Genomic DNA, 24452 nt, shown 5'->3' on the forward strand with positions numbered 1-24452 from the left:
ACAAGGGCGGCACGGCGGTTGAGTGGTTAGCGCGCAGACCTCACAGCTAGGAGACCAGGGTTCAGTTCCACCCTCGGCCATCTCTGTGTGGAGTTTGCATGTTCTCCCCGTGCATGCGTGGGTTTTCTCCGGGTACTCCGGTTTCCTCCCACATTCCAAAAACATGCTAGGTTAATTGGCGATTCCAAATTGTCCATAGGTATGAATGTGAGTGTGAATGGTTGTTTGTCTATATGTGCCCTGTGATTGGCTGGCAAGTGTATACAAATACAATAAAAAGTGAGGCAAAACACAAAAGAAGTAGAAGTAACTTGATTCATGGGTTGTTCCTATCAAACTGTCCATCATTTCATCCAAATGAATCTCAGCCAGGCCTCTTAAAGTTCTCCATATTGAGACGTTTTTTAAATGAAGAGCGAAGGAGAGATGAGCGTGTTTATTCTACATAGCAGTATGTGCTTTGCAGACCCGCCGCTGCTCAGACAGAACACAAAAGACAAAACAATATGTGCTTTCCCGATGTTAGAACACTCCCCAACCACGCCAGGAAACATGACTAGAGTTGTCGCAAGTTGCTGGTGGAAAACATGTGGGGATGTGGCCAGATCTGACAGCACGTATCCTTCATCGGGTTCTGAGAGCCAGCGCTGCGTATGCGAGGAATCCTGTCGCCTTGCTTTAGTTGATAATGAAAAGCATTCATACCAACAATCATGCTCCAACGCTGAGCTGTAAGGGTTCCTGTACAAAGTAAAAATGTACAAAGCCTGACCGATTGAACGGAGACATTTCCATCAAAGGTGTGCTAACCACGTGCTCTTACGGCATGTTGGCTAGCATTGTCATCAGTCCCCTTCCTCAAACTCCCGATGTGTTTCTTTTGTGTTTTGATGAACCCAGACATCCAGGTTTAGGATGTGGTAAATCCTGTCAATCTACACGTACGGATCCTAAGTCGTCTTTCCTGTTTGAGAACTTCCTGATAAAAAACACTTCTTTCATCTTCATTGCTTTCAGTTTGGCAGATTTCCACCACAGGCGTCATCACCTGATCCTTTTTGGGGGCGCCATCAATCCTGATGGAGGCTAACAAAGCGCAACATCACAGAGGTGAGGATGATGAGGATTACGTTCTTACTCTGCTGAGCCTCATCTTCGAACTCGGTGGGAGGACGTTCCTCCACAGGATGACCAACTGTCCTGCTCATCCCATTAGCGCCATACCCATTGGCAAGAGACCTTTCACTTGGGTTGGTCGACACACTACCAATATGATACCAATGGTGATAACAAGGTGTGCACTGTACACTGAAGAATCGATGCTGGTATCGGCACATTGGTATCAGTAGTATGAGTATTTTGGTATCTATGTGCTCACTACTGCCGCCTGCTTTGCTGCAGTTTTTTTTAGCAGCAACATCAGCACTTTGGAGAAGAAAAAGGCTGCTAAAGTTGGGTCAGTTTGTTTGGGTTGAAAAAAAGCTCTGAAAACAAATGATCAGCTCTCAGCCATGCGGGTGTTGTGAAAGCCGCTCTCAGAAGACGGAAGGCTTGGAGAGCCCTGGTCTACTGGAGATGATTTGGAGCCATTTGCAGCTTCTTGGAAGGATTTCCAACCAGATTTTGGAGCGTGTCCCTGGGAATTTTTGTCCAATTGGGAGATTTGCACAGCCAAATCTGTTCCCACAAGACACCCACCCCCCCCACCTCCAGTATGTCTTGATGAAGGATGAAGATGAGGATACTGCAACTCATGACCTAAGTCCAATATTCCAAAGCAAAATATGGTCTGCTGGGTTGACTGCTGAGATAATTTCTATCATTGGGATATTTCCAAATAGTCACAACTGAGTATTCCCAATAGTCACATGTTGAAACCATTCATCAACTACCAAATAGTTGTTGATCCATTGGCTCATTGATTCATTGACTAATCGATGCAGCTCTAATTTAAAGACTTAATTTCCTACTACAGTTCCCATGATGCATAGAGTGTAGAGTCAGGCAGCGGTAGCATGGACGCTAATATCAGCTTTAGAAGTCTTATGCAGTGATGATGGTGTGATGTGACAAATGTTAAGTAGGTTTGATGAAGTGCAGAATGACGACAGCTTCTGCTTGGACTGCAGCAGCTGTTCAACTCCCACGGGAAATAAAAAAAACACATCTCACGTCTCACTGGAGCCAACGAGTGATGCTGGGAACATGAAGGTTTGTAGTGTGTCTTTCTGTGTAATTTCCCATGTTACAACATGAACACCAGCGCTTCTAGACATGTGCGTATATATTAGGGATGAACAATATCTCTTTTTTTCAAACTGATACCAATAATTTTCTGCTCCTAGGATACTGTTAACAATAGCCTTTTTTATATCTACCATTCTAAAATACAGTTTGCACCTGGAGAAGAAGCAAGTGTACCTGTTGATGAGTCTAATGAAATATCATGACATGACTACGACCAGGAGAGGCAGAGTATAGAGGGGGAGGAACCACCTGCTGTGGCCCAGCAGGGTGCACTGTATTTGGGGACACGCTCCGAGCAGCCGGTGTGACGCCACGGAGGTCTCTGGCAAACCTTGTGCACTTTTACAACACAGCGGCGTCTCCGGTGGCTGATTTTTTTGTGTGCTCTTTCCCTCATCACAGAGCATTTGGTACAACTGGCATGCAGAATGTCTCTGAAACACTGTTTGTTTACAGGTGAGGTCAGGGGAAGCTATGGACCACCAGTATACATGTGTTTTGTCTTGACGTGGTGGCTGTGGCTTATATTGAGGTGTGCTAAATACTGGAACTGATGCTACTTCTATGCTTACATATACTTTTAGTCATTTCTCATGTGAACACTGCTCTTTACAGGTAAGCTCCAGAAGTTGCAAACAGTCGGAGATCCATCTCCCACTGGTTTAGCACCCAGCAGGGATGCGTACTTGCAAAGCCAACGCAGGGCAGTTTCTTTTAGCGCAGCAAACTTGACGTGTTAAGTCCAAGACTTTTCTTCATGCTAAGGTCATGTGGTGTTTTTGTCCGTGAGTAAGTAAACAAACTGAAGAACACGCCGGGAGCAACAAGACAAGCAAAGTTGGCTGGGAAATAGAGGCAAAACAGACGTTCTTCTTTTTTTTTTTCAAGCCGATCATGTCGGTACATGCGCAACGAGCGAGTCAGATGGCGCTAACATTCCAATCACACGGATGGTGTGTCGCGATGGGGCGGTGAGGTGCTTCAAAGAGGTGTGGGAGTGGCACGGTCATGTGACTCAGGGAGGATGAAAAGCAAAATTAAAGGGCGACGTGCAGATGCTGGGGAGTGGAAGACAAATAAAGATGACGTAACATGCCAGTTAATTCAGCCAACTGCTATTATTATGAAGATTATTATTATTATTCATTTTACCTGGCCATGTCTGGATTAGTTAGGGAAACGTGCACACTGGCGTATGAATATACTTAATTTGTACTTCCTGGACTTTCCCCATGCTCATCTCCAGCAAAGACCACCACACTCTACTGGTTATACAGTATATGTTTATGCTACATTATTACATTATTATATGTATGAATAGTCACCATATTACTGCGGCCTTCATGTACCTGGACACCTTACGTCCGCTTCGTCAAGTTGTTAAAGTCCTTTTCACCCTACGAGACGCAGGCTGAGGTTTTCATAAGCGGACATGTGTTGTGTGTGACGCCATAAACCTGCCGTTCACATGAAGCCTCCATAGCAACCGCCTTTTTATTCTCTGATGGAAGAAACAGAGGCATAACGCCATCAAAATGGAAGGAAAAGACACAATTTTTGGTCCACGTTGACATCGCTGCAAATCCCACCAAATCTGACAATGCAGTTCCTCGGCACAGCAGTGGACATGGGCCATGGATTATATACATGGATCCATATACCGTGGATACTGCAGTCGTACTTCATAAGGTGGAAAATGGCTTTGTGCAGGCTGATGCCAGTGTTTCCAGGAAGCTAGTGGGAATGCTAGTGGGAATGCCTTCACTGTCTGGAAATCCATCCCCAAATGCTCTCCATCGAATGTAGATGAAGGGAAGACACAGGATGATCTGGAAGAAGTCCTTTGTCAAGTGTTGAAAAAGCCAGGCATTACCACAGAGACCAGGGTCTTCAGTCATGAATGATGCCCCCCCTGCATCTCCACATTGCCGGTTGCCGTTTGACGGCCAGGCACGACCTGAACCTTCGTTATTCCACTGTGCCTTGTGGAGAACACCAGTTAGGGTGGAAGCCATCAGGGAGAAGAAAACTTTCTTCCAGCTTTCCATGTCCCATGTTTGGTGCTCTCATTCCAAACCTTGAAGGAGACCAGGCTTTTGAGAAAGTTTTTTTTGCCTTTGCCATCAAGACATGATGACAGTGTGAATACCTGGCACTAAATCACATTCAATTCACATTTTCCCAGTCTTGCCAATTTTCAACTGCTCATAACCTTTTGATCAGCATCATTTTAAATAATTTTTAATCTGTTTCCCCCTGTCCTCATCTTTATATTTTCAGCATGTGAGTTGCCTTGCATGCCAATCCTTCACCTGTCGGGTTTGCCTAACCCTAACCTGACCCAAATATCCCAGCAAAGGCCTTAGGAGACGCGCAGGTGGGGATCCATTTAAAATATGTCTGTCAAAAGGCTGACAAGCTGAGACTCGGAGAATATTTGTACAGTAAGAACGCAGAATGCTACTTGTGTGTGTTGTAATCTCACAGCAGCAGCAGCACATCCAGAAGTGACCCCAGTCCACTTAGACACGCTCTCAATGACCTGCGGTGTGTTGCTTTATCGAGCACAAACAGGAAGTTCTAGTGAGGACTATAACTACGTGTGCGTAACGAAGGTCAGCCATGTTGCAGATAAATAATGCAACACTACTGCTAATAAAAAAGCACCTTTAGCGTGCCTTTAAACAACATCGTGTTCTCCTGAGAGCCGGCGGAGCCAAGTGGATGTGACGTAAGGATGAGTTATTGGGTCAGCACACATTACGCCGTACAAATCTGCACGCTCGTGTGCTTTTTAAGCAGGCGAGGTCGGGCCAGCTGCTTGTTTACCATGCAGCTCTGCTGTGCTTCTATTTTTTAATTCTGTCGCTGGATGTCCACGCAGCAGATCTGGAGCCAGCGGCGCGACCCTGGGACAGCGTCTGACCTACTTGACGGCGCTCTCGGGAAGGCGTGACATCGAGATGCGAGAACGGGACGTTTGGGCTGCAACATCGAAGTGGTGTGCGTGTATCCTCCAGAGAGGCCAAGCAAGCACGCCGTGCACAAACAAATGTGCTCGCCTCTCGTGTTTGCTTCCCTGATGACATTTTACTTCTCCAAATACACAACTTCACCCGTCCTCCATCTTGTGCTGTGGCTGTGTTGGCATACTTGAATGACGATGACATTATTTTTAGGATCTGTCAATGCATCCCAAGCATTCAGTAGTTTTTGCTCTCCACAAACTTCTCACTCCTGTCAAAACTTGGCCGTTGTTTGTGCTGCCACACGTCTCAACAGATTCAAACACGTGCAGGACATTCACGATATCCCTGCTATATGCCGCTACCATGCTGAGTGAACACTTTAGCATTGCCAACATGCTAACACTAGCATACTAGCGTTTTTTTTATTATTAACTTAGCGCTACCATGCTGAGTGAACACTTTAGCATTGCCAACATGCTAACACTAACATACTAGCATTTTTTATTATTAACTTAGCGCTATCATGCTAGGAGTGGCGTGCTAAAATTGTAGCATTTTTAGTTATTTTCATTCGTATTAACACCAACACACTCAGCGCTATCATGCTAGGTTTTGCATGCTAATGTCAACATTGCTAGCGTCATAACATTAGCACAGCATTTTTTCTTTAACCTATTTTTCTTTAAGTATTAACCTATGCAGACGCTACCATGCTATTATCGTAGCGCCATTGCGAGGCACTCTTGACACCTTTCCTGCTCATTTCTGTTTTTTACTTCATTCACGTGCTATATCTTGACACCTTTCCATCATCTACTTTTTGTTTTATTATAATTTTTACACACTTTCTTGGCGATAAAAGGATGTGATGTGTTTCATGAGAGATAGTATCATACTGGCGGCTTATCTATTTTGTTGTAAGATATTGAATAATACTGTGATAAACATGAAAGTATTTTTAATCCAATAATTGATTCAATCACAGTAAGATGTTGCATGCATTGCAAAAGACCATGACGTGAGATCGCCAACTTACTGGCCTGGCATACACACTGCTGTGTTTCCTGTGGTTTTTGGAGGTGTGTGTGAATGGGAATGCATTTTTTGGTGTTGTCCAAACGTATCATGAGTGGAGCTCAGGCTAGCTAGCTGAAGTAAATAGAGCATGCTAACATGCTCAATGTCTGCGGCGTCTCACACTAAAGCCTCATTTGGATAATGAGGTGCCATCCTGGCAGGAGCGGCGCCTCCTGCAGAGAAAAAGCGTTGCGTCGCCATCAGCCCGCGGGCGCCCCCACGGAACCCGTTTGCGCCATCAGACGAGGTTTTAAAGAGCTTCTCAGAGCTTCCCGTGTAACGGTAAAGAAGACGTGTGGCCTTCGGAAGCTTGAATAATGCGAGGCACGGCGCCAGTTGGCAAGCGCGCGGCGTGGCATACGTGGGCTGAGACAGACGCAGATTGAGACAGGCGGAGAAGAACAAATTTCACACTGCTCGGGGAGACCTGGGCAAATGGAAGGACTTCCGTGTTGATGCACACCGTGACGCCCACTCCTGGACGCTTTCATTCCCAGACAAGTGGCGAGGGCGGCTGATAAAAATGAGCATTGCCATGTCGTCATATGACGCCTTCCCTGGTGTTTGCGAGCGCGAACATAGGGGGGTGGGGGGTTGGGTGTAACATGCTAACTGTCAGTCGGGCTTGAGTTTGCCCCTTCCCCTCCTGTGGTCACACCGATCATGTACTTGTTATTATTTCCAGTCTCATTCAGAGCTGCTGTGGTTACTTCATGATGGAGTCATTTGAATGAAGACACGTTACCTACATGCATGTGGTGTGCTGGGGGAGGTGTATTTTATTTAGGAATGGTGTAGATATCCTTAATAACCTCTGAGGAGTAGGGATGGTGCCTTCCACATTTGAACCGATACTCGGTACCTGAGAATTGACAGTATTCCAGTTTTAAGTACTTTTTCAATTCAGTTGTTTTCAATTGAAGATATTTATGCATGGATATATAAACTTGACAAAATATGAAAACAGCAGCATGTATTGTAATATTGCAATTGTTTCTTCAACATGAAAACGACAGTAAAAGACCAGCTTACTTCCTTCCTGCAGCTGTCAGACGCCATCAAATAAAAATCTTCAATAACCGTGCAATAAACCTGTGATCCCTCGGGCTTCTTCTGTGTATTGATTAATGTGAGCGCTGCCGCCAAACTCCACCAGACTGGCGTTTAGGTACATTTTAGGTACATTCATATTCATTCACACTGTCGTGTGCGTAAAAACCACATCTTCCAATGAGAGGAGGGGGTGTGGTCACGACTCACGCTGGTGAAACACAGCGGACTTGAGGTGTGCCAAGGTTTCTACTGACACTCACAAGTGGAGGATGAACGTTTCCAGACGGTTAGTCTCGTAGACGGTTAGTCTACGAGCTCAACTTGAACTGATCTGATATCCTTAGGTTGAGTTTCAAAGATCACCAAGCCACATCAACATCGCCACGATTCTGAACACAAAACTACGCCACAAAAGACAAGCAGAGCGCGGTGATGACGTGGTCGGAAGGCTAACAGAGACGATGTTCATCAGAAAATGAAGATGCCGCCTTGCACAGACAGAGCGCCATTGTTCACAAGGTGATTAGCATCATGAAAGGCCGGTTTCCTTCTCTGAAATGGCATCAAGCTGTGTGGCGGCGGTGGACTGCTTCAAAGCAAGAAGGCTTGAAACGCTGAGGAAAACGTTTCCAACAAATGTATGCTAGCTTTGGTCACAGACATAAACTGTCAAATTAGGTATAAACTGTTATATAATAACGTTTTTTTCATATTTACAAAACTATACTTTATTAAAGATACTACGATATTTACCTTACCATAAGACGCAGTCTCAATTACGGGGGTCTATTTCTGTATTTAACAAAGAAATATGGTACCATGTTATAAGACACAGTCACAATTAGGGGGGTCTATTTCTGTATTTAAAAATACATAAGGTACCATGATAGGCTCCAGCACCCCAACAACCCTCTTGAGGATAAGCGGTAGAAAATTTTCACACATTTTGGAACACACAAAAGGCGCATGAGGAAATGAAAGACTTTTAAGTGTGACTTATAGTGTGGAAAATAAGGTAAATTATCCTTGATGTTTAACACTTGATGAAAAACATGTTTATGAAAATGGTCTTCATTGTTTATGAAGACACTTGTCTTTCATCTTTACAAAAGCTTTACACATTTTGTACCACTTCCACATGTGCCGGGAGTAGTCTTTTTCACTTTATGATGTAGGACATGCCATGGCTGCCTACATGCAGTGTGAAGTAATACTGTAATACCAGAGTGCTACATATCCATCCATGCTTGAATGGATGGATATGAGTAAGGGGGGCGGTGTTCGAGCGTCAATCACGTCAATGCTCTGATACAGTATTTCCATTCAGTAGGCTTGTTTTACACACTAAAGTGTCTTTGATAGAAATTGTTATATTTATCTAGAAATGGTCCTCATGGTTTACACCAACTTTGGCTTCTTGCTAGTGTCCTTGATGGTCGCCAATGTGTGCGTTACAAAATGTGCACATCAGAATACAACGCAGCTTCCCGGCCAGTGGCGACACCCCCCCCGTAGGAGAATCAGCTTCTTTGCTTTCCTCCAATGCATCGAGACGCACCCTGGCCCACGTCACTGGCCGAGGTGGACGCCGTCCCCAAACTAATTGAAACAAGGCGCTATCTTCCACGCTGACACTCCAACAAATGGCTGGCTGCAAAGTGATTAAAATTTGCCTGTCTAAAGTGCTCCATCAGTGCCGCTTCCCCGTGCGAGAAAACACATTTGCTCCCGCGTGAACAGCTTGTCTCGGACATTTTATCTCCCCCAAAACTGGAAGCGGGAATGTTTCCTTGGCAGGTGCATATTGCTGTGTCAGTCGGCCGCCGCCACGCTCATGCATTATGCACGTCGCATGGCTGCCATCTTGATAGGCACCAGACTTGAGCTTTTTTTTTACTCTTTTCTACTATTTTGCTATTTTTCTCAGCTGGAGCGGGCTGGAAAATGCCGGCCATAAATGACTTATTGAGCCGACACTCAATGATTACATTTCTGCCCTTTAAAGCAACACAATGCCAATGTTATTTAAAAATCAAACATCGCTGGTAAACAAAGTCGGAACAATTAAAGATTGAACTTAAAGGAAAAACTTCATCCACAATCCTTTTGGGAGACACACATGCTAATATACTGTATATTCAAATATCCAAATATCCATCCATGCATTTTCAATGTTGTTTATACTCGTAGGGGGTATGCTGGAGCCTATAATATAGAAATATCAAAAAAGCTGCTAAGAATGCACCTCATGGGACACACCTATTCCACCTAGAAAGCCTTCTGAAAAAACCTCCATGTCCATCATGGGAGCTGCACATTACGTTATTAATATTCTTATCAACATTGTTACGTCCAGAAGTACCTTCATGGCGTAGTGACATGTGGCCACACCACAGCAGCTAGCTACTAGCCGGCTAGCAACTAGCAGCACACACTGTATCCCGATGTCTCGGACCCAGGACACGAGCCAATGATAACGCTACATATTTTTGTTTTGGAGGCTCAGTGTAGCATTTCCTTCTATGTTGCTATGGGACACAATGCACCCAGGAAGTATGTTATACTAAATACTAAAAGTATGACATGCCTGCTACTACCTGCTTACAGCATGGATAGAAAACCTTGCTGGAGCTTTTTTAGAAGGCTTTACATTCGAAATATCCCATCGGGTGCATTATTAGCTCCCTCATGTTAACTGTTTTTCTCTGTGGATGAAGGGCAACATTTCCTTTAAAAACAGGAAGCCAGCTCATGCTAAGTGTAGTGTTAGCAACATGAAACCACTTTAGGCCTGCAACTGCATATTCCCAGTATCTGCCAACCATTCAGGAAAAAGTACTAAACTGTACTAAAGATCGTACTCTACTGTATTAAAGACCACTATCACAATCGTCATCAGAGTATTGCTAGCTGTTACATCCGATATATTCTTTTAGTCATTCAATAGTTATTGTTAGCGACTTCACATTCTTGGCTAAGCTTGGCTGTAGCTACCTGTCGCTAACTGTATAATCTGCAAGCCAGGTTAGCATGGTGTTAGCGTCATACACGTAGCCAAACCCGAGACAGAGAGTACAAGTATGTTGGGGCCTTTTTGAGAGTCAACAGGAAATGTCATCATGTGTTAGCATGATAGCGTGATAGCGCACCGAGGGCAAGCCCAGACTCGCAGTGTACACGGTTACAGTTTCGGCTGGAAAGACGGCACATTGTGGCCACGTGTGAGTAAGAGGTGGCTATGAGGGTAGGTGGAGGGGGAGCGGCGGTGGCGGCCATGTTCTGACAGGTCCGCATTCCTCGCCACATCAGACAGCGAGTAGTCATGTCGCAACATGAGCCATGCGTTAGCTTAGTTTGACTGCCTGGATTGGCTTTGAATGGCAAGTCAAGACCATTTGTAGGCAGACGCAGCAAGTGACCAGCTAAATAGGGGAAAGGTAGAAATGGTTTATGTAAACAAACAGGTGAATGTGCTTCGACAAAGTCCACGCACTGTTGACTCAATGAAACCACAACAAAGAACAAAGCCTGCCTTTCTTGGTGAAAGCATACATTGTGTGCTAACAAGCCTCAGCAGCCGCTACTTCCTGTTTGGTGACTAACGGCTGCCTCTCACACCTGAATTATCACACAATGCGGGGCGGTGACATCATCACCCCCATACGCCCTTGCTGGGAAAGAATAGCAACACAAAGATGCAGCTGGTGGACATTCAACATGAGTCAGCACGCCTCCCAGGAAGTCCACGCTCGGATGCCAGACCAGGAAGTAGCCTACTGCCCGCCCACCGCCAGGGGGCCGAGTCGCTTCCATCAATGCATTATTTGATGAGTTATTCCACACGTCACCAGTAATAAAGCTACCTTCTAGCAGCTCACTTCAAGCTAGCATTTTGGCCCTCCAAATGCATAAAAAAAACATAAATTGTCATACAAACTCAGATGAACACAGTCTGTAACGTTAGCAATGTGTGTTAGCAACAATAATTTAATTCACTACAAAGCCGCTTAGCGTCAAACACTCACAATTACGTTTGCGACTGAACGCCTCACGCTGAAAGGAGATGCAGGAAGGAGACAGAGTGAAGTTGTTCATATCTCTGTGTGCAATATATGAAGAAATATGTACGTTTGGTGATTATTTTGTAAATGTTTTATTTTGAAGATTGAATTAATATAGCTGTTCCAATCCATCCCCACATGGCACCTGCCGTCAAAAATTAGGCTTTATTGTTGATTGCATGTATTTTTGTATTTGTATTATTTCAAAGAATGGTGCATTCATGGGCATCACATAACTCCTCCCATACTCCAACAAGTTTACACTGAATTCACCGACACTTGGAAATCACAGGAAACATGCACAAAAACAACCACTTGTTGCTGACAAGAGTAAGAAAATGTTCCAATATGTTCTCCTTCTAACAGACATCAGTATTAAACAAATAGACTTTCACTCAGATGCTGCTTTATCCCGATTCTTAGACTTTGCCCTTTGATTTGCTACGGAATGAATATGTCGACTTAAACCATCGCCATGCCACTGTCAATGGAGAAAAGAAGTGAAGCTCAGATTGAAGCCCTTCGAACGGAAGGATGACTGGAATAAAAGATATGGAGGATGAATACTTGACTATCAGTTCTCATCTTAAACTTCATCCAAATGTCACCTTGCAAAATATACACTTTAGAATTGCTATAAAAGTCAACACTTAATTCCGTTGAATATTTCAAGCTAATTACGATAAAAATGTTTGTGTTAAGTGTGCAGGAGTAGGGGCCACTGTAAAAAGTTTGGGAGCCACCAACAGACCTCAACAAGCAGGGATTTGCATCCAATTGCAGTGACGCTAACAGCTACCTAATGCACATTGCTAGCCTCTAGCGCTGGCTTACAGTTAGCAACGTCCCTTAATCTGCACTAACCACAACTCACTCAATATAAAGCTAGCCACAATGAAGAAAGCGCTAGCAGTCGTTAGTAATTGCTGAAGAGTGGAAGAGGGCTCTTCAGCGCAAAAGCAAGCCATGCCAGAGAGCGGTAGCCGACGGCGCCACGGTTTACGGCCTTGGCCTACCTGTGATGTTGACATCCACGATGCCAGTGCGCGTCCCGATGCCGTTGGTGGCGTCGCACACGTACGTTCCGGCCAGGTCGTATGTCACGGCGCCCTTGAAGAACAGGCTGTTGTTCCTGATCTCCACATTGCTTGGCAGTGAGCCGTTCAATCTGCCAAAAAGCAGAAAGAGTTGGCGTTAGAAGGCACAAAATGAGGGACAATATGAAGTACAGCAGCAACAAGCACGTTATCTCCTGCATCATCCATCATGGTCGAACTCCAGCAGGTCCTAACAGGTCACCTCTGGAATACTAAACAAGCTGCTGTAGGCCAGACAGGGCTTACTTCCTGTCCTGTTCCTGTTTGTCTGATCCATTGATAAACCGTCGAAGATAGTGGGGTGGTTCGGCTCCTCAGGCGTTTGCCTTCGTTAGTCCACTTTGAGGTCACGCTTGGGAAGACCTCTATTCTATTCTATGATGGCGATCTTTTACAAAGGACGCCTTGGGGGGCGTTATGGCATCAAATTTCAACCACAAATCACCATTTCCTGTGTCAGCCAAGCATCTGAACAAGGCATTAAACAGACACACGCTAGCCGCTAGCGAGCTAGAAGAAAACTTTCTCAAAATGGCATTGAGTACGTCTGGCATAATCATTCAGTGAGTTTAACAATACCAGCTAGCAACCCTAAGTGCTTCATTCAAGCTAAATCGTAGCTTGGTGACCACTAACTACAAGTGCAAATAGAAGCATTGACTAACCTTTCCATGTCACAATCGTTGTTAGCAAATACATACGGTATTGTTACCATCCAGGAACCATTTGGATAGAAAAACAATGCCAACTCGCTCTTTAGACGCAGCAGTTTATAAAACAAGGCAAGACTTCCATCACCATGAAGCTCGCTGTTAGCAACTGCATATTGTTGACGTCAGCTAATCATTCGGACACAATAACACTGCTAGCTAGCTTTTGGACATTGTTTAGAATGTCAACCAATGCAAAAACACACTCTTTGCCACCACAAGTCAAGGAATTCATTACTCACCATAAAGCTAGCTCGCTAGGTAGCAACTGCCTATTCTTGGTCACCCTTGGTCCTTCTCAGCATGTTAGCATTTGCATACAGTTAGCAGTGTCACTTCAGTACAAAGTGACCACTTCCTAGTCTTAGTTTCCTGCTGCACATACATGTTTCACCATGAATGGATCGTTTCCTGTGGGAATGGATGTTGATTTTCTGCTGATGTCACATGAAAGCTTGCACCTCTGCTGCGTGTGTGAGTGATGTAATCGGGCCAGCCTGTTCCGGATGGTTCTGTCCCAGCCTTGCTCTGACCTCGACAGCGGAGGGAGCACAGGGGAACCTTCACAACACATTTAGAGTGTTGTTTTCAGCCAGTGACGGCCGTCCCGTCCTATCCATCAGTGCTGCGTCCTCGTCCTTCTACATCACGTCTCCTGGTCCTCACGTCTCCCCGCATCTTCCTCTTTGCTGAAGATGTCAAAAGAGCACGTGCACTGCGGTCATGTGACTGCTGGCTCATCAGCATATTCGTCTCCATGCAACACAACATGAGAAAATCGATAGCGTTCTTGCTTTGCTGTGGAAAAACACCCAGGGTCCAGGTGCTCCACAGGAGCAGGTACTATCTAGTAATACCTATAGCTCAGTAGTACTTAGTGGCCAGAAGCAGAGGGCAAAGGCCAAAGAAAAGTAGTGTTTGGTTTGGTTGTTGGTCATGACTGGGCGAAGTTCTTCATTTGTCTTTCTTATCTTGGTCACCAACAAACAAACAGAGACATCTTTCTGAAGAGGACAATGGAGGTGTTGTCCTTCTTGTGTTGAAGTGATTTCAAGATTAGTCTGCACCGAGACCACACCAAAAAAAAACCAAACCACTCCTCTAATCCACAATGAATTAGATTTTCCCCATCAAACAAACCTGATAAAGCAAGTAATAAACAGCACACACAATGAAGAAGGTGTCGTTTGGCACTCACAGCTTCCACTGGTAGATGGTGACAGGGGGGTTGGCGTCGGCCCTGCAGGTCAGCTGGACGTTCTGACGGTTCAGGTACCAGTTGCCATCAAAGCCTTCGATTTTCACCTCGGGCTCGTCTGCAGAAGAAGCACATGTGGGGAAGGTGGGGAAGGGGGGGGTTGTTGTTTGTCAAAGTGGCGATGCACAATTTGCAGCAGAGAAACTTTTGGGAGAACTGCAGGAGGAATGGCAGGAATTTGCCTCGGTCCTCCAGAGTTGATAGATGAGTGAAAAGCAGACATGTTGTGCTCTGCTTGACACGCGCAAGACTCCACTCGTCCACAATTCAACAAACAACACGTATACTTAGAAATTGTCCCCTAGGCTTGAGTCATAAGCTCATCCAGAGTAAAATAGAAATGGAGATACATAGGCGATATAGGAGATAACTCAACAGAGAGGAGCCATTTTGGTTTGAAACTCATCTATTTTTCTCGTCTTTAGTCAGATATTGTAATATAATACATATATATAATAACATATCCAGTACTGCAATATACACTACCCCACTACAAAGGGAATGTTTATTTAGCAGGCGGGACGAGGGTGCATACTAAGCAGCTCATGCGCTGCTTTTCTTTTCCTGGTTTACAGTAAACGGAAGCCGGTGAGTCACATGACAACATCGTCAACCTAACGGATGCAATCATTGGACTACTCTTATTTATTCAGCGACGTTTCCACCAAAGACTGACATGACTGCTCTTTACCGCACCACCTTTTGCACTCAAATACCGCTAACAAATACTGTTTCCTGACAGCGTTGTGTTCGACATGCTACCTTATTAGCTATGCTTTTCTCCACTAAAGTATTTATAGATGTTTATTGGCAATGTTTACAAAAAGTACCCCGCTAATAGACAGCTCCCCCCATTAGCATTCAGACAGGTAGTAACTGTAATTAATCATGGAGGATACGGTTTAGCAAGGCTAGCATAGCATTTATCCTTTCCAACAGTTGTGATTGGTGGAAAACAAAAACAAAAGAAAAGATTCTTACACTGCACATTGAGCACCACGCTGTCGGCGAACCTCTCGTTGCGATACGTCACGATGCACGTCAGCTTCTGCTTGTGCGTCTCCCGGCCCGGTACAATGACGTAGTTGCTCCGCACCGTCACCGTGCCGTTCTGGTTGCGGGTTTCCTGGAAGGTGGCCTCCCCCTTCAGCCTGGTGTCCCACTTGATGACGCTGGGGGGCTTCCCGTTGGCCGACACGCAGGTGGCCACTGTCATCTTGCGACGCTGGGCCCTGGCCACGATGGTGGGTGTGGTCAAGGTCATGCGAGTCATGGGGCGAGCTGCGAGGAGAGCAGGTAAGGGTTGGGAAAAGTGTGATTAAAGCTCATTAAACACAAGCTCAGTGTGATGAAAGGCGCGTCTCACCCCCGGGGGGGTCTGCGGAGTTCTAATCAAGCCGAGTTGCTCCGCCTCCCCTCAAAGCTAAAAGCAAAGCTCTCACAGATGGAGCCCCCACTCGGCCCAAATGCACACTCATCTCATTTGAATCCTTTGGGAGTTTCCAATTAGCGATCCACTCTTAGGACATGAAAAGGCAGGCGTGATGTTGCTAAATGCTTCTTCAAGCTCATCCAGACCCAAAACACAGCGCTGAGGCTCAGGGACACAAAGTGCGCCCTGGCAACGGGGGCCACTTCAGGGTGGACTCCAACTTGAAAAACTCAAAATAATCCAAAAGCCCAACCCACAGTGCACCCACTCAGCCACGGCTCCTCTGGCCGTCGTACAAAGGAAATAATCAGGATGACTGCAAATAATCCAGTAAACATGAGAAGCGATGGTACAAGCTAAGGGAGGGAGGGGAATCACACCGACGTCCATCATGATGTGAACAGTGGTGATGCTTTGGATTATTTCCAGCCTGTCTTTGCCACCCCCAATCATCATTTAAAGACTTGAAAGATGGCCTCCAAGATCAGACGATCCACCCTCAAGTGGATCATTGATCCCAGCCTCGCCTGCCAATTTTATTGACCGCTCTGTGGCGCCTTCCTGCTTTTTTAAGCAGAAAAAAAAGAGAATAAAACAAACGTGCTTGTGAGCCTCCAGCATTGAAAAGGACAAGTCACCACCCCAATCATCACGCCTGACGTCCGCACTCGACCTGCAGTCGCCAGTCGGCAATGGAGGTCATGGCAACACAAACTCTGACTCTTGAGACGCTCTGACGCTGGAGAATGGAGGCTAAAGGCGAGATGCTGGAGGAACCCCTCCAGCTCCTTCGCCACACAGCTTTTGGCAGCGTGGGTTTTGGCCTTTCTTTGAACTGTTTGAAAAAGAGGAAGATGTACCCTTTGACTTGCGTGTTATCTGATGCGGAAAATAAAACATTGATGACTAATTTGACAGACAAAACCTTAGACCTAGACGGTCACCGCTTCAAAGGAATCTTCTCTCTTTTTGCGCTCAGCAGTGTTAGCAGCGCGAGACACACAAAATGTTGCTTTTGCTGTCTGAGGCTAGCAAACACTCACAACATGCTAAGCGTGGGTTGTGCTAAGGGGGGGCTTTAAATATGAATTACCCCCCATAACCCTTTCTGTAAGTGCATAGGTTCCCTCTAGGTGCCTATCCCTGCAACTCCTCAGGTTAGGGTTTAGGATTAAGGTTCAAGATTAGGGTTTAGGATTAGGGCTAGGGGTTCGATTAAAAGGACATTGCGTCATTCTTACCAAAGACGGTGAGGTTGACCATGTTCTCGCGGTTCCCGGCAGGGAACGTGGTGTACTCGCAGATGTACGCTGCCTCGTCGTGCAGCTGCAGGTTGGAGAAGACGATGGTGGTGTCCTCCAACGAGGGCGTGCGGTGACGGACCGCCGCCTGCTTGAAGCTGACCCGCTCCTTGAAGGGCGACAGGACGGACACGCCCAGAGCCGGGTTGGCGATGGCCACGTTCTGCTTGGTTCCGTTGAGGAGCTTCTGCCAGGTGACTTGGGAGATCTTCACCGGTGGGTTGCTGTTGATGAAGATGCAGCGCAGCTCCACCTGGGAGCCCACGAAGCCCGACTTACTCGAGTCCATCTGGACCATCTGAGCGCTGACGTCTACAAGAGACAGAAGAGAATAAAATGATGTCAGCAAGATAGGATCCACAGTGGATTACCTTTAACACTTCACTACTTCAGTGACTGTCTGCGGCCTCCACTGCCAGCATGGTAGCACAATGCTAACTCTAAAAGCTAACTCTAAAAGCTAACCCTAAACGCTAACCACACATCAGTCTCTCCCCTAATGGGTTGCCCCATGTACTCAAGTACTGCATTAAGTACATGAGAATGACAAACAAGTAATTGAGTACTTTATTTAGTACATCCAAGTACTAAAGTAAAGTAAAGTATTTGAATATGGCATCCAAGTACAACAGTATGGTATAAAAGTACACAAATACTGCCTCCAAGTAAATAAAAAAAAGCTTAAAAGTACTCAAGTACTGCATCCAAGTACACATATACTGCCTACAAGTATTTCAGTATGGCATCCAAGTACAACAGTATGGCATAAAAGTACACGGGTATGGCACTTAAGTACTTCAGTACTGCCTCCAAGTAAAAAGTGTTAAACGTACTCCAGTACTGCAACCAAGTACATGAACATGGCATACTAGTACTCAAGTACTGCATCCAAGTACTACTGTGTGGCATAAAAGTACACGGGTACGGCACTTAAGTACTTGAGTACTGCCTCCAAGTAAATACAAATGTCTTAAACATACTCCAGTACTGCAACTAAGTACATGAGCATGGCATACAAGTACTCAAGTACTGCATCCAAGTACAGCAGTACAGCATGTTGGTCTGTCCGATATCCTGGCCCCCCGAACCCTAACCCCCTCCCTGGTGTCCAGGCAGCCAGGGTGCAGGCCGGACCCGTCAGAAAGTCAAGAAGTCATGAAGTGATGGAAGCGGTAAAGGTGACACAGAGGAAGTTGGTGAAAGGAGCTTTGGTTGACATCAGACGGGCCCTGATGCTTCCTCTGGGACGCATTCATGACGGCGCCCCCGCCTGCCTGATGCGTCACACTCGCATGGGCGGTAAATCAGCAGGAGTGCATCGTGTCCGGCGTTTTATTTGCTATTTTTCACATCAGCGGTTGCGGCGGCGTGGAGAAGGATCATTTCTTTGCATTGTTACAGCTTTCGCTCAAGCATGGCCGCCGCCGCCGCCGCCTTCACGCCGGAGTAACTAAGTGACAACCTTTTCGAGTTAGCGAGCGCGCATCATCTTTCATTTCCCTGCGACTGCGACTGCGGAGCTGTGGTCTCGTGGCGCTAGAAGATGATAGATTGATTCGCTAATGCGCCCTGACAGCAACCTTGTCATGTGTACCTGGAGGAACACCTGTGTCCTTGCGCACCTTCAGGCCCGGCTTTGTCGCGCTTGCGTTTGCGTTTGGTGCGACTCGGCTGTGATGTTTTCTCAAATGGCAAACCCAATTTGCCGGCTGGGGGGGCTTTGAAAAACAATACTGAAATGCTGCAGCCCCTCTCTGCTTTCAAGCTTTAACACATGGAAGCCAAAAGGCACGAACGCTGGGGGGTCGGGGGCGCCCACGGGACTCCGCTCCCGACTGGCGCATCGCCATTGGGAGGCCAGCTGAACTGGCAGACATTGTGAGAGGAGATCTGGGAGGGGGAGGAGATTTAAGGCTGGAGTTGTTACTACATCACACATCATCTGCAGAAAGCTTACAATTCCAAGGCAAACCGCTAGGGGCGCTGTTTTACAATGACTCAGTGAGCTGCCATAACTGTGTACACACACCAGAAATAACGTACAACAAAACCACCAATCACAGCACTGGCGTACATAAGTTTAAGCCAAACAACAAAGGGGGAGGAGCCAGTCGTTGTGATGTACATGATGATGAAACAACCTTTAGCAACCTTTAGGGTGCAGGGGTCCAACTGAAGGCCTGGGGGCCGCATTCAGGACGCATGTCCTTTAATGTGGCCTGCAAAAGTTTAATAGTAAACATCACAATTATTATAGCATTATTACTTTATTGTAATATCACTTTATTACTTTTCCTTTCAAAATGCATCCTTTCTGGGGTGTATTTGCTGTCAATGTTGACAATTTTGAAAAGTTCTTACTAAAATATGTCATTTTATATATGCAGTATGTGTGTATACATGTATGCATATATACAGTATGTGTGCAAGTATATATACACAGTACATAGTGTATAGAGAGTATGAATGGGTATATGCATGTACTGTATGTGCACAGTACATAGTGTATATTTATTATTATATAGAGTATGTATTGTAATGTATCAAGAGGTGTGGTGCATAGTGGGCATCGCTGGTGTTGCGGCTGTGATTTGACCTCAGAAGCGGCTTTACTTGTGAACGGTGCATCTCTAATGAAGAACAGCCCCATAAAAAAGAAGGCAGCTTTTCCAGTCAGTGTGAAAGTGTCCCCTTTTCACATAAAACAACAGCGATGCAGGCCAGCCCTCTCCATAAAACAAGCGCTCCTTGGCAGCCGGTCTTGCCAACGTCGTTTCAAAAGACAATTATTGGCTCGTTTGCCGCTGCGCTGATCCCAGAAGAAAGTCATTTGTGGCGGAGTTGGGAATAACTCACCGCTGCAGACGCCAGCCAGGCCGCAGACGATGCACGGCCGCGCACGTATTTCACGGGGGCCGCTTCATTCGTGTCGGCTACTTAAAGATGCGGCAGTGAGAGCGACATCAAACGTGTTCTGCTGCATTTAAGCCAGTGATGAACGTTGTTATCGTCAACACTTCCTCCATTTTTCAAGTGGGAGGGATCAAAGGCAGCTTGACCCTCTCAGGATAATACACCTTTAGCAGGCGAGCAGTTCCCACAACTATATATAGTATCATACAGTATAGAGTATAACTCATCATGACGTAGTATTTCTTTAGGATGACATACCTAGATTTTATTTTTCTATGGAACAATTTAAGCTAATCTTGTGAGACTGTTGTTGTAAAAAGAAGATTCAATACCGTGGATGTGAAGAATAAGCAGGCAGGGAACGCGTGATGATCCCGATCACTGAGACGAAACCACTAGCCTAGCGTCACCACAAATGACAATCTCTGTCACGTTTCTGCCAGAACTCTCCGAGGTTTCGCTCCATCAATTAGCGGCAGCAGGAAAACCGTGCAGATGCTGAGCTTTGTAATGATACTAAATTGATATCATAAATGTCCTGATATCAAATCCAGATGGCTGGGAGGTGTTGGGACGTGTGTGTGTACGATGATGCATATCCTTTGGACAGACAAACACCTCATTTGACAGCTTCCCCTTCAAAATTCATCGTTTATGATTTCCCCATTCTCACATTCACACCACCATTTTTTGTCTTCCAACTCCTCCTTCATTTTTCAACCCATTCAAACCCTTCAAGCATCAAATTGTTCAGCTCATTTGGGAATAGTGTGCCATCTATTTAAAAAAATCCCAGATTTTCCAAAATTATACATAACTGCTCCCTTTGAAAATGACTGGGCCATTTCTCTTCTAATTAGATCCAAGGCATTTAGCAACTACTTGCAGGTTTCCTTAACAGCATCCAACCGTTCCAACATCAACATGGACCCTTCCTGCTCAGTATTGTCCCATCATTCAATTCATTATTTATTTTTAGCATCAATGTACCATTGAAACTGCAATGAAATAAAATGGAAGTGTATTCTTTGTGCTGCTGTGCCAGCCTGAATTTTACTCAGTATCACATTGGAAAGGAACTCAGCAGTATCACTCATTCAATCATTCCTGGGATTTTTGGTTAAAAATCCAGATGTTTTTCACTGGACAGCAACTTTAGTTAGCATTAGAATGAATTCTTTGCTACTTGTGCGAGCCCTTCGGGCAACAAAGAGATTAAAAGCAGGACGATTCCTTGATGCTAAGACAAGCTAGGTCATGTGACGCAGCAAACGAGCAGCAGATGTTTCTCACGCTCCACCGGCTGAAGACGAGGCAGTAAATGTTAATAATTAGCCACAATATTTACCTTCCTTGGGCCACGTCCCGGACTGACGGACGGCCTTCCTTTATTTGGCGGCAGGGGGGCCACGGCGAAATAATGGCGGCGTGCTGCGTTGCCATCAGCGCTAGAGTGGATAGGCGCATACGTGCGGGCCCATTGGGCACGCACCGTTACTGTGGCAACCAACGCTTGGGAGAACCCCCTGGGGGAAGTTTAAGATTTAAAGTTCTCATATTGTGGCATCTGTCATCACTTTAGGTGCGTGTGTTAGTTAGCCTGGATGCTGGAATTCTGACACTTTAAAAGTGCTTTAAGTGAACGCTAGTGTGTGTGTGTGTGGCTTTCATGCTAGTGATCTGTGTGTCTACACGTCTATGGGTTTGCCTTTGCCTTTCCCTGCGGTAAGCTAAACATAACAACATTCTTATAAAATACGACGCTTACTAAAACTGCCGATATGGCTTCGTCAATGATGACATGAAAGCAGGCTACATTTTGATTTTACACCAATTCAGACGGGAAGGACTCAAACGGGGTCCATCCACCGGGTCTGACTCCAACACAAGATGGGAGGCTATTAATAAGCCCACACCAGCTCGCCGCCTCTCCCCTGCAGCAACTCCAGAGTAGAACAAGGTCCGGCCCCTCTCAAGGAGTTTGGTTCCGGAACCCAAACTGTGCGTCGAGGTGAGTCCGACTACGTCTAGTCGGAATATCTCAACCTCTTGCACAAGTTCTGGTTCCTTCCCCACCAGAGAAGTGACATTCCATGTCCCAAGAACCAAATTTGGCCGCCGAAGACCAGGTCGCCCAGGCACCCGCCCTTGACCGCCACCCAACACACAATGCACCGGACCCTTATGCTTGCCCCCGTAAGTGGTGGGTCTACGAGGGGGAGATGCCGTGTGGCTTCTTTGGGCTGGGCCCAACCGGGCTCCACGGGTGAAGGCCCGACCACCAGGCGCTCGCTTGCGAGCCCCTCCCCCGGGCCTGGCTCCAGGGTGAGGCCCCGGTATCCCACATCCGGGCGAGGTACGGTTCCTCCTCTTGAAAACGGGGTAGAATGAAAAAAGACTCCATAAAGGTTGCCGACCCGAGGACACAAGCACTAGCAACACTAGCGTGATGCTAAAGTGCTAACGTTACATCATGCTAGGTTAGCATGACCTGAAACTTACAGCTCCCAAGTCTGACTGAACAGAAGTCAATTTCATGATGCATAGCGAAGCCTGCTCTTCATCAGGAATGATAAAAAGACGCAGGTGGAAAATTGCCCGCCCCTCCAAGGTGCAAGAAAGAAGAGATTGCGATATGCTGACCACCTTTGCTTAGAAAGCGGTAGTACTATTATTTTACTATGCTTCATTAAGTCCCTGTTTGACCACAGCAAGGACAAATGGAAAGAAAGAAAACGAATGAAACTGCCCCCATTCCTACCATCCACCCCCGCCCGCAGATTAAGCAAACATGACCTGCGATGGTTTCGGTGCTACGACACAAAACAAAGAGTGATGATGTTAGCGGTTTTGATGATGTCACCCTTGATACCAGGATGCCAGGATACACCAACACAAGTAGCAGGGACAGGAAGTCAGAAACCTCATAAGAAAGAAAAAGCCCAACGGGCATAAGGCTCACACGCGGCACTCAGGATCTTCATCTTACATCATAACTACACAAACATTACACATACACACATGCATTTTCGCGCACGTAGATGGCTTTCCTTCAAGGTGACCTTGAGATATGGAGGTATGAAAACATGGTTTTGGGTCATGTGACCTGCGTTCCTTTCTCCAGCGAAGGCTAAACGAGTGAGCGTGTTGCAGAGCGAGGCTGCATGCCCGGCGGCTTTATTAGGCGATCGATATTGGAAGAAAGACACCTGGGAGTTCCACCGCTGAAGGAAATGGTGCATATCCTGCATTTGGAAACACAGAAGCTGTGCACGTGTGACTGTGTGTGGACGTGATGTGGACGTGGAATTAAGCGCAAATAAACACAACTGAGATAACAGCACGACCTCGTGGTCGCTCCGTTGGCTTGGGTTAGCTTCCTGCTTCTGTCTTTGTCTCCTGACAGCACAGACAGAACCAGGACAGGACGGTGCCCGCATCGCGAGGGATTGGTGGCAAAAACAGCAACAAAACCCACACTTGTCGATCCTGATCTGTTGTGCTGAAGGGAGGGGTGCACTGGAGTTGAATCATCCATTTTCTACCCGCTTATCCTCACTCGAATGAGGATAGCTGATATGACAGAATTATGACATCATGCCAATAAATCTGACAACATTAAAAATAAATCAGATAACATCATTAAAAAGCACTCCAATGAGACGAGATTACCCATACTGTGCCAATGAGCAAATCAAGTATTTCTTAAGACGATGAGTGGGGAAAAAAACCCATGGGGGCACACAAAAAATCTTATTGGCCACCTGAAACCTTTGAAAAGTGCCAAAGGTTTCCCAGGACCTCTGTGGTGTCACAGTGGCAGCTCAGAGTGTGTGCCCGAATACAGTGCACCTTGCTGGGCCACAGCAGGTGGCTCCTCCCCCTCTATACTCTGGTTCTCCTGGTAGTATTCATGTCATGGCATTTCATTAGGACTCATCAACACTTCCTCATTCCTTCCAGTCCTTCCTACCTCCAGGCGTGCAGTTAAATCGAAAGAAAACAAGCAAATATCCAAAAGATGATGGTGATGAAATGAAAGATGCATTTTGTGATTGGTTTTCCGTGTGGCTGTGTGACAATGGCGGGCTTTGCTGGGTGGTGTGTACAAGACGCAGGCTGATCAATGCGTGATCTGTGTGTGAAAGAGGCTATGATCTCAGGTTTCAGCACGCTCAGATAAAACCCACAGCAAGTTCTCGATGCAAAGAAAAAGACGAGTGCAGTGCGGTCACACAGACGTTGATGGTCGAGCTGGTCTGCCAAGCTCTCTGTTTTCATGTGTGTTTTCATCGTAAATCTCCGCGCTTCTTGGCAGGGCTCCCAGGCCCGGG

General features: G+C 46.1%; 1 protein-coding gene across 6 annotated transcripts in view; it reads right to left on the reverse strand.

Moving 5' to 3' along the window:
* nectin1b (nectin cell adhesion molecule 1b) overlaps positions 1-24452 on the reverse strand; it is a 187158-nt gene that overhangs the window by 62095 nt on the left and 100611 nt on the right. For all 6 annotated transcript variants that reach the window (XM_058080329.1, XM_058080331.1, XM_058080334.1 and 3 more), the window contains 4 exons: positions 17146-17517; positions 15454-15753; positions 14413-14530; positions 12424-12575 (listed from right to left, as the gene is read on the reverse strand). In XM_058080329.1, coding sequence (XP_057936312.1) covers positions 12424-12575; positions 14413-14530; positions 15454-15753; positions 17146-17517 — 942 coding nt within the window. The remainder of the gene's footprint in view (positions 1-12423; positions 12576-14412; positions 14531-15453; positions 15754-17145; positions 17518-24452) is intronic.

Source organism: Doryrhamphus excisus, chromosome 8 (assembly GCF_030265055.1).
Source record: "Doryrhamphus excisus isolate RoL2022-K1 chromosome 8, RoL_Dexc_1.0, whole genome shotgun sequence".
Classification (NCBI taxonomy): domain Eukaryota; kingdom Metazoa; phylum Chordata; class Actinopteri; order Syngnathiformes; family Syngnathidae; genus Doryrhamphus; species Doryrhamphus excisus.